Source organism: Lottia gigantea, assembly GCF_000327385.1.
Source record: "Lottia gigantea unplaced genomic scaffold LOTGIsca_76, whole genome shotgun sequence".
Classification (NCBI taxonomy): domain Eukaryota; kingdom Metazoa; phylum Mollusca; class Gastropoda; family Lottiidae; genus Lottia; species Lottia gigantea.
Window position 1 is genome coordinate 143,366 of NW_008710536.1, and position 11,942 is coordinate 155,307.

The 11,942-nt window shown below is 30.1% G+C and overlaps 1 protein-coding gene across 1 annotated transcript; it reads left to right on the forward strand.

The window, feature by feature from the left end:
* Window positions 1-245: 245 nt before the first annotated feature.
* On the forward strand, window positions 246-10,195 carry LOTGIDRAFT_131851 (hypothetical protein; the record flags this gene model as incomplete). Its single annotated transcript, XM_009066366.1, has 14 exons — window positions 246-356; window positions 1,914-2,012; window positions 3,138-3,209; window positions 3,459-3,583; window positions 3,870-3,933; window positions 4,158-4,283; window positions 6,443-6,574; window positions 7,154-7,230; window positions 7,522-7,598; window positions 7,839-7,946; window positions 8,179-8,290; window positions 8,966-9,047; window positions 9,379-9,468; window positions 10,046-10,195. 14 exons carry the CDS (start codon window positions 246-248, stop codon window positions 10,193-10,195), a joined length of 1,425 nt encoding a protein of 474 aa, XP_009064614.1.
* Between the last annotated feature and the right edge of the window lie 1,747 nt (window positions 10,196-11,942).

Here is an 11,942-nt window from a genome sequence, read left to right on the forward strand (position 1 = left end):
AACGACATATGTTAATTGTGTTTAAATATTATTTACTTTCTTATTAAAGAAATATATTATACCATAATTTATTCCCTTGTGTTTTTGTTATATTTCATGTGCTCTTTGCTTCTAAATGTCATTCTAATCTATTTTCATTAATTGTATTTCAAATAAGCAGGCATAGTCAAAAAATCTTATCAGTATATTCTTATCTTAATTGATAATAATCAATTTATGAGGATTTATTTGAAAATATCCTTATGATGGAAAGTTTATCTTTACTTTCAGAAACATATACAATTCAAGAAGCAATAGATTATATAGGATTTGGTAAATTTCAAGTTAAACTTTCTGTACTAACTGGTTTTGCATGGGTAAGTAGCATGTTTTATAGATAAAAATATATTTATAGATGTTATCTATAGTTTTCTCTAAATGCTCACAACTATTTTTTGGAAGAATTCAATCCCAGTACAGGATGAGATTGTTTAGGCATTTCATTTGCATCATCCATGTCTTTCACGTGTCACGTTTCACAGGTCATTTGTGATCCAAAGAAATTAACAATGTGTTATCGTTTCAATCAAGTGAGTAGCATGGTACCATTTTGCCCTCAGAAGAGTTCATGTCCACCCCAGCGAATGTCCAAGTGACAAATGACTGAGTTAAAAGCGAACCCTGTGTAACCCTTCACATGTGAACAGTTACGAGAGGAATGAGAAGTGAATCGTTCATTCCTATATAATGTCTGCCTAATGCAGATGTATTCATTCATATTCATGGTAAAATTCTATGTCGTTTAAAATAATGGTTTTTTTTTTGCTATTATAATGAACCAATAAAACCGTTCAACCTCATGCAGTGTACAATGGACAAATTTTTCTATCGCAGCTGCATTTATAGCCTTTTTGTTAGAACTTTCAAGGCACAGCCTGTACACACACATACAATCTAATTACAATTTGGTATCTGTTTTGTTTTCTGATCCATGGTAATCTAACCAGTTTTCTACCAAAGGTCTTTGCCAAAAGTAGAATTTTTAAACCATCAAAACCTAAAGTAGAGCAATATGACAGTCTCTTTATGAGACACTGGGATATTGTCATCCCACAATTCCTTATCTTATCAAGATTTGGGTTTAACATGACATGCTTTGATTGGTTAAAAATAACATTATTGGGACAAGCCTTTAATTCTAATTAGATTGATAGAACACATGGCCTTGGTTTGCTTCCGACATGAGTTATGAGATGCTTTGGCAATATCAGCCTCTCAGACCTGCATCACTGACAGGGGAAAACCTGATTTCAGCAAAGCAAAGATTAATACTCGTTTTTTGCAGGGAAGATACCTCAGACTCCATTTCCAAAAATTATCTGTCCTGATAGACCATTTTTAGGGCTGCAAAGATTCTTGAAGTTGCAATTCAATACACTATACGATACTCATCCAATGATGCAATTTATTGCAATTCATTTATTAGAGAAGCAAAGAGAAAAAATAGTCGAAATTTGTAAAATTACTAACAATTTTATCACTATTAAGCACTTGAGAACATTTAAAAGTAAGAAATTGTGAAAAAGATCTCAATTTTTAAAGTCAGAAATACATTTTTGCAAATTTTGATGTGAAAATCATACTCAGAAAATGAAAACATGACACAATTTCTTATACACACAAGGATTCTATGTCATTTGATATTAAAGTTGGCTTAGAATTAATCGTGCCGATACATCAGGATTATTTCTATCCAACACAATACATTGATAATGAGAAAAGAATCACGGTTTATTGATTCATCAGTGAATGGTTGCAGCCCTATTTTGCAATGATAAGTGGTTCCCTATGAGTTCCATGTTGTAGCATGTATGATATATAATATGATATTGAAAATAAATCATGCATGATCATAATAATTTGAATTATTATAGATGGCTGATGCTATGGAAATGATGATATTATCTATCTTATCACCAGCGTTACATTGTGAATGGCAACTGAAGGGTATACAGGAAGCCTCTATTACAACAGTAAGTAATCTGTAACCAATTCCAAACTCATTGCCTAAATACAAATTTTCAGTTTGAAAAGTCAAAATGATGTTTTAAATTATTCAGAAAGATGGTTATTTTTGTAGTTCAATCAAGCCATCATAAACCCCTTACACAATCCAATCTTTTTTTTTAACGAAACTGAAATGTCAAAGACTGCTTGCGCATCCAAGGATCAAGAATCACATGAAAATTAGAAAACAAAAGTAGCGATGACGCCCCAGCATCAGGATTTGTGAGATTGGAGGTAAATGAACATTTCTAAAAAAATGGCACTTTTAGAGGTGCAGAAAATCCCCATAAAGCAAGGCCATGTTTTTCTGACCCTACTCTAGCCTGCAACTTTCACAATAACTATCAGAGCCTGAAATTAGAAGCAGATGTTTTGTACTGAAATAAACAAAGGCTTTTAATCACTTTTCTTTGGAAAGACCTCCATTATGGGCTTTTATGAAATATGAGCTTCATGTCATACAAATGAAGTATGAAGTGATAAATCAAATTGTTACACATGATAATAGTCTTTATGCAGTAGGAAATTATTTCCAAGATAACATCTAAATCATTTTTAACAGTTTAATCTAAATTTGCAACAAATGTTAAGTTTATGTGTCATAACATTTGAGCTATTTGTAATGATATTGAATTGTGATTTATGATGATAATATTAATGTTGATAGTTTTATAATATATAAACTGATAAAGATATTTAGATAGGATAAAAGCAGGAAATATCAAAATAGATACCCATTACCACCAGTGCCTTGTAAATCCATCCTGGAGACATCTCAATTCCTGTTTTTACTATATGAAGTCCATTGACTAAGGCGCTGGCCGTTGGAGTCCCAGGTGTTTTGATGTTCAAAAAATTTCCTTTCACTAAATACTCTTAGATATAAAATTTAGCAAAACCTTGCTCGTCTAATGGAAACTGCATTTGGACGATTCAAAGCTCCAGTTATAAATGGCTGGTAAATGCAGACAATATTAAAGCTCCTGATTATATATTACAGTGTATTTGAATTCCGATATCATAGTATTCCACAGTCTGAACAATTCTGTGTCTTTTATATACGTCTATATATGTAAAAAAAACTTTTTCAGGTTGTATTTTGTGGAATGATGTTGTCGTCTAGTATATGGGGTGGTATTTGTGATAAATATGGTAGAAAAAAGGTAATTTGTATAAGTTTGGTTTAATGGGATAGGTTCTCCATTTTTGGAGGTTAATTTTAGTCTTGAATCTATGTAAATAGTCTGTAGAAGTACTAGAAATGTACAAAAATTTGCATAATTCCTTCAAAAATATGTCTCTCTCTGTTTCTATATAAGTCCTTTGTATGTAAGGCAGAATCTCAAGAAAAGATGAGTTGTCTTTTCCTCAATATGTAAATGTAATGCAAGGCTATTTTTTCATCTTTCCAGGAATTGATCTTGTGCTCTGTGTTTACGTGTTATTTTGGTATTTTGAGTGCATTTTCTCCAAATTATTATTGGATGTTGATATTAAGAGGTTTAGTAGGATTTGGTATAGGGGGAGCTCCACAATCGTAAGTTTTCTTAACTGCCAAAGTGGTTGTTGCAGACAATTTATAGACCATTTTGGAAATATTTTAGTTATATTTTACTGGCCCTATTTAGGCTGATAAAGCTTGGTATTGAAAATTGGTGTTCTACATATGACAGTGATTATTGTCTTTCAATGCCCTTAAAGCTAATCCATACAATCTGTTTATCCTTACAGTGCTAGTAACAAACATCAATTTTTCTTTAAATGAAAAAACTTCTTGACAAGTTTACCAGGTATTCGAAATTGACTTAATTCTTATTTTATAGGGTCACATTATATGCTGAATTTTTACCATCAAAATCACGAGCAAGATGTGTTGTTTTAGTAGAGGTAATCTTATATGACTTTTATATAGAGGTATAATAAATGGTATTTGGAAATATACAAGGCAAACTTTTAGCGTTTTCATCTTCCATGTTGCGTCCTTCAAACTTGCATCACAGACTTTTCACTAATGATTACCAAGTCAGTACAACAAATTTTGTTTGAACACTTTTGGCATCAGTTTAAGATTTGACAGTGCTTTGACCACATATTTCTATATTTTTTTTCAGGTATTTTGGGCGTTAGGAGCATGTTTTGAGGTATTATTAGCTCTAGTTGTTATGCCAGTGTATGGTTGGAGTACTCTATTAGGTTTATCAGCTCTACCATTACTCTTCTTCTCTTTGTGTTGTTTTGTAAGTATACATTGATGTAGAATTTAGATCTATCAAACATTTGCTTAAAAGTTGATGAAACCCTTTGCTGCGGGAACATAAACGTTGCTTGTCACCGCTTTTTGTCACTAACACAAATCTTTAGTAAAATCTCACCTGTGACGACGTTTACATGACAAAATTCTGGCGTTTCAGACATGATTTTGAACATTAAACCAGTTTGATATATGCCTTTGTTTGTCCGTACTCACAATTAGGCAAGATTCCACAGAGAGTCATCAGGTTCATTTTCACTTCAATAACATGATCATCAAGTGATTATTGACATGGTGGAAATGACTGACTGGAGATTTTTTGACTCCTTGTATGCTCGCAGCAGGTTGATGAAACTCTTGACAAGACCCTAGTCTGTGACAAAAATTGTCGCATTATGCATTATGTTTTTCTTTTCTTGAATATTTAGAAGAAATACATTCCACCTTTAGATAACAACTTGGTTTACTGGGAAGCACTGAACAGTGTGCTTTTTCTGTCAATTTTTAATCAGACTTCAAACAACTGTGTAATGAATTCATGAAACATTCTGATCAACAAATGCTTGCATGAATATTTATAATTTACTTACCAGGTATACTAGACAAACATATACTATAACACATCAAAAATCTATACAAATATCATAAATAATTCATTTATTAATTAGCAACAGTAAACCTATTGACAATAAATTACTAGTAATATTATTCTGTTATTGATTGAAAATATACAATAGTAAATAATCATTGAAACTTGAAAGATAAAGTGTTACTTTTTACCTATTACCCCTTAACATGATACATATCCTTAGCAGTTCTTGATACATATTTTACCACAGTTCTTGATACATATCCTATCACAGTTCTTGATACATATTCTATCACAGTTCATGGTACATATCCTATCACAGTTCTTGATACATATTCTATCACAGTTCTTGATACACATCCTATCACAGTTCTTGATACAACATATTCTATCACAGTTCTTGGTACATATCCTATTGCAGTTCTTGATACATATTCTATTGTAACATATCCTATAGCAGTTCTTGATTATATCCTATTGTAACATATGTTATCACAGTTCTTAATACATATCCTATTGTAACATATCCTATTGCAGTTCCTAATACATATCCTATTGTTACATATCCTATTGCAGTTCTTGATACATACCATATTGCAGTTCTTAATACATATCCTATTGTAACATATCCTATTGCAGTTCTTAATACATATCCTATTGTAACATATCCTATTGCAGTTCTTAATACATATCCTATTGTAACATATCCTATTGCAGTTCTTAATACATATCCTATTGTAACATACCCTATTGCAGTTCTTAATACATATCCTATTGTAACATTTCCTATCGCAGTTCTTAATACATATCCTATTGTAACATATCCTATCGCAGTTCTTAATACATATCCTATTGTAACATATCCTATTGCAGTTCTTAATACATATCCTATTGTAACATATCCTATTGCAGTTCTTAATACATATCCTATTGTAACATATCCTATTGCAGTTCTTAATACATATCCTATTGTAACATTTCCTATCGCAGTTCTTAATACATATCCTATTGTAACATATCCTATCGCAGTTCTTAATACATATCCTATTGTAACATATCCTATTGCAGTTCTTAATACATATCCTATTGTAACATATCCTATTGCAGTTCTTAATACATATCCTATTGTAACATATCCTATCGCAGTTCTTAATACATATCCTATTGTAACATATCCTATCGCAGTTCTTAATACATATCCTATTGTAAGATATCCTATTGCAGTTCTTGATACATACCCTATTGTAACATTTCCTATCGCAGTTCTTAATACATATCCTATTGTAACATATCCTATCGCAGTTCTTAATACATATCCTATTGTAACATATCCTATCGCAGTTCTTAATACATATCCTATTGTAAGATATCCTATTGCAGTTCTTGATACATACCCTATTGTAACATTTCCTATCGCAGTTCTTAATACATACCCTATTGCAGTTCTTGATACATATCAAATTGCACTGATGCAAAATTGATGTGACCAGTGTTCTCAATACACTTGAAAACCTCTTTACGATCTCTCTTAGAATGTAATTCTGGTATAATTTCAGTGGTTACCAGAAAGTGCCAGATATGACATCACTCGAGGTGATTATGAAAAGGCTGTAGCTACTATAAAAAGAATAGCTGAAGAAAATGGTAAACCAGCACCACCTGGTCGATTAGTTGAACCTAAAGTTGAGGTAAGTTAATTTTAGTCATGCAGAATGCACTGATACACTATTGCTGTCTGCAATAAACTCAAAGAAATCTTTAAGACAGAGTCTCAAGAAAAGATGATTCGTCTTTTTAACTCTTAAACGCGAATAATTCTGGACACACATGGATTTGAAGGCTCAAATTGCGAAGGTGATTGTGAACAATATTATTGATTAACTTAAAAAAATTCCTGTTTCTGAGTATCATGAGTCACACAAATGGCGAACTTGTCCCTTTAAGAGTACATCTATACCTTTAAATCCATCTTTTTAGTGAACTAGCCTTGTATTAGATGTATTTAAGATATTGAAATATGGAAAGTGGCTACTAATGTGGATATAAGAACTTTGAACTGTCCCTTTATTGAAAAGAATCAGTGTTCAATTTTATGTCAAATTGTAATATAGCATGTTAAACTTATTGAGCTTATTAATCAGAGTGATATTTTGAAAGTAAAAACACAGAGACACACACACAATCCCTTGAAAGAAAAAGCCACACTCCTTTTCAGTTGATGGTGGTCATTTTCATTCATTCATTGATTCATTCATTCTTATTGACAGGAGATAAAGACTGGTTCATACAAGGATTTATTTATGCCTGATTTAAAAGTTACTACTATTTTACTCTGGATTATTTGGTAAGTTTGTTAATATTTTCAAACACATCAAATTTTAGAGCAACCTCATCGAGTTTTTATACAAAACTGTCAGACTTAAACCATTTTCAGAAATTCTAATTAAAGTCTGTTGGCTTTTACAGCTGGATCTGCTGGAATAATGAGGAAAAAGGGCCTATGCATAGTCAGGAATCTTTCACACGCCTACCCTGATTGGGACCCATGACCATCATTTGTTGAACGCAACGCAAAGATTTCAGTGCTCAACAAACCAACAACATATTTCTGAAAGATCATTCATTTGTTTTTCAGGCTAGTATGTGCTTTCTCATATTATGGTATTGTACTCCTGACTACAGCTTTATTTGAGAATCCTGATGGTTGCCATGGTAACTATGTTATTCCCATATTATTTGGATTAAGTCAACTGATACCTGTTTTCAAAAAAAATTTTCTTGAAAGAAAATAAATCAGAAAATATTTTTATCCATGCACATTAGAATTTCGACACAAAACAATGTTTCTCAAATAAAAGTGGTTAAAATTAAAGTTATTCTTAAGGATATAATGTTTAAGTTTGAACATGAATTAATTAGTTAATTAAGTGTTAATTTAATGTTGTATGATAGGTACTGATGTAAAAACCAATCCAGAACCAAAATGTTATTTGGAATGTAAAACATTAACAACAGATGATTATAGAGATTTGACTTGGACGACATTTGCTGAATTTCCTGGTAAGTTTATCTTCGAAGTGTACAGGTTTACAAACTCTGTCTTATACCTTGACATCAGAAAACATTTTGATGTCTGTGGAATATAAACTGCCTACTCAAGGGGTGTATTTGGAAGTAATCCACTATCTATTGTACTGTATATTTGCGTGTATGGTGCTCAGTTATTTATTCTAAAAAGTGCTTGTACTGTTATTAACTCATATAATATGTAAAATTATTTTTATGATTACAGGATTATTTGTGACTGTGTTTATTATTGATTTCTTTGGTAGAAAAAAGACAATGGCGTTTCAATTTTTTGTCTTCACTGTATTTGTCCTCTTAGTCAATATTTGTACAAAACGGTAAGTTATAATACTAACTTTTAATACAAAAGCCGAACCAAAGCCAAATACCAAAATCTCAAAGCCACTTGGAAAATTCTTGGACAAGACAAAATCGGATGAAAAAGTGGACCTCTCGTGAGAGGTAGTATCAGGTGATCCAGAAAGAGTGAGCATACTCTGCCAGTAACAGACCCTAAGCAAGAAGTTTGTGATAGCAGACAGTAACCATTGATCACAAATGTAGTAAAGTCACTGATTTTTGAAAACTATCGAAATGTGCAAAATGGTGTCTTGATGCATTTTATTACTATAATTATGTTTCCTATTTAAATGTTAAAATGGATAGCAAAAAGTCAAAGAGACTGTTATATAGCTTTACTTTCGGTTTCGCTATCCTACAATTCATTATGTTATCAAGAAACCAGAAAACTACATGACACAATTTGATTGGTTAAAAATAATGTCTTCAGAACAGGACCAAGTAGAAAATTTGTTCAATTAAAATGGAGAAGAAAATGTCAGAAACCAAAAAGAAATGAAATTTTGGTCTTATTTCAATGAGATTGTTGTGCTACAGGCTATGTACATTAAATTTTCTTCAAGAAATGGAATCTATAAAGATTAGACTGATTGCACTCTGCAGGACTTTGCCAGTATGGTGCTGATAACATCTTATTTCATTTTTTTTTTCAGAGTCTGGTTGACATTATTTCTGTTTATTGCTAGAGCATTTATATCAGGTGCTTTTCAAGCTGCTTATGTCTATACACCTGAGGTAAGGATCTGACACTAGTAAAAGTGTTTGTTAAATGAGATCATTGATTTTATTAGTGTATGAGCAATGTCAGTACAATTTATAACACAGTTAAGATTGTCTATATATTATCAGATCTGAGAATCTGACAATAGTTCATTAACAGTTTGTCGAATGATTTCAATGTTTTTATTAATTGAGTCTGTAAGCAAAGTCAGTACATGCAGAGTTATGATTTGTAAATAAAAATACCCTGTCAAATAGGTAATGAAGATATGAAAACTCCAGATGTAAAACTCCTGTGTAAATAAAACAATCCATATGGAATGAGATTAATATGTAATAATTTCAGATCTATCCCACATCTATGAGAGCATTAGGTTTGGGTGCGTGTAGTGGTATGGCTAGGATTGGTGCAATAATTACCCCCTTTATAGCTCAGGTAAGCTGTTCATAGCCAAACACCCTCTTTTCTCCTTTCCATTAGGAATATGCCAAGTAACAATTATAACATCAACAGAAAGTTAATGATGGATATTTGTGTCAATTATCTATGGGTGTTTATGATTTTATAAAGACATTCTTCAGACTCATATTTGAGACAATGAAAGCGAGGTTCATAATGCAAATTACGTCATCCATTGATGAGATGGTGATGTCATATGAATGAATAGCCTATTTGATGTCACTAAACACCTGATCAAAAGCGAGAAAATTGACTCCAAACTGTCCTTTCTCAGAAATGTGTACGGCAGTCACACAACATTACATTTGTTTGTTTGCATTATGAAATTTGTCTTAGATTCAACATGGCCGACGCGTGAATAAGGTCTATTTGGCACAGATTTGGAAAATGTTATAAAATTATGATTTCTGCTTCTGAAGCAAAGTGATCAGGATTTGCCCAAAATGATACTACCAAACATTGATAGCAGGGAAAGACTTTAAAACCTCTCTGTTATAAGTCTTGAGATTTGTAATAATTCTATTCTTACATTCTGTGTTATTTTATGTTATAGGTTCTGTTAAAAAAATCGTCATTTTTATCCATATCTATATATGGTTCCATGTGTTTAATAGCAACTATAGCAGCATTGCTGTTACCTATTGAAACTAAAGGCAGAGAAATGCAGGTATGTATTAAGTGTATAAGGTTAAAACTATCATGAAATGCATGATGATATATTTGTACATAAATTGTTTTAAAGATTTTTTTAAATGTAAGTTTTTGAGGTTAAAAATTTACCAAATACCCAATATCAGCTATGTATACCCTCTTAAATGGATGATTGACAAACTCACTTGTAGAATGGTATCAGGTGTGAGTCTTGCTGGTGTCAAATTCAATAAAGCTCTTGAGAGCTAAGGTTAAAGAATGACCTCTGGGATGACCTCTTGATATGTAATAATTGTACCAAATAAAAACTATTAACTCTCTGAAAGAGTTGATCAGTCAGGTTTTTGATAGCTTTAAAACTGCCAGTTGACCCAATTAATATTCAATTTATTTCAGGATGTTGGTCACGTAAAACAAGATAAAACAAAAGTAGAATCAAAAGATAAGTCATAATATTGTAAAGTTTTATTATTTCAATGTGTTCACCATTTTACTGTATATTGATGTAAATTTGTTCTTTTTTTTACTCATATAAAGAAGATATCACAGATATACTGATTTAAGCCTGATTTATCTATTTAAGCTAGCTTTATTTATTCTAGCAAGCTCTATTTAACCTAGGTCAACATGTTGTAAATATGGTGTTATCTTTCTTTGTGAATTATTACAATTTTTAATGTACATGATTGTGATATATTGATGATAAATGGATAGGTAAATTGATAATATTATGATAAATTGATAATATTATGATAAATTGTTAATATTATGATAAATTGTTAATATTATATTTGAAATTATTAAAAATTGATAATATTATGGTAAATTAATGATATTATGATAAATTGATGATATTATGATAAATTGTTCATATTATGATTAATTGGTAATATTATATTATAAATTATGAAAAATTGGTAATATTATGGTAAATTAATAATATTATGATAAATTGATGATATTATGGTAAATTAATAATATTATGATAAATTGATGATATTATGATAAATTGATAAATTGATAATATGATGATAAATTGATATTATATTTAAAATGATGATAAATTGATAATATTATGATAAATTGTTAATATAATGATATATTGATAATATTATGGTAAATTGATAATATAATGATAAATTAACCCTTCAATGGCATATTAGAAGCACAAGTTATAGATAAATAAGACGTTGAAGTAATAAATATTCCAGAAGTATATACCCATATAATTGTCTTATTTATTTATAATGATAAATTGATATTATATTTGAAATTATGATAAATTGACAATATCATGGTAAATTGATGATAATATTATGATAAATTGATAATATGATAAATTGATGATAATACTATGGTAAATTGACAATATCATGGTAAATTGATGAAAATATTATGATAAATTGATAATATTATGATGAATTGGTAATATTATGATAAACTGATAATATTATGATAAATTGATGATAATATCATGGTAAATTGATGATAATATTATGATTAATTGATGATAATATTATGATAAATTGATAATATTATGATAAATTGATGATAATATTATGATAAATTGATGATAATACTATGGTAAATTGACAATATCATGGTAAATTGATGATAATATTATGATAAATTGACAATATTATGATGAATTGGTAATATTATGATAAATTGATAATATAATGATAAATTGATAATATCATGATAAATTGATAATATCATGATAAATTGATAATACTATATTTGAAATTATGATGAATTGGTAATATTATGATAAATTGATAATATGATAAATTGATATA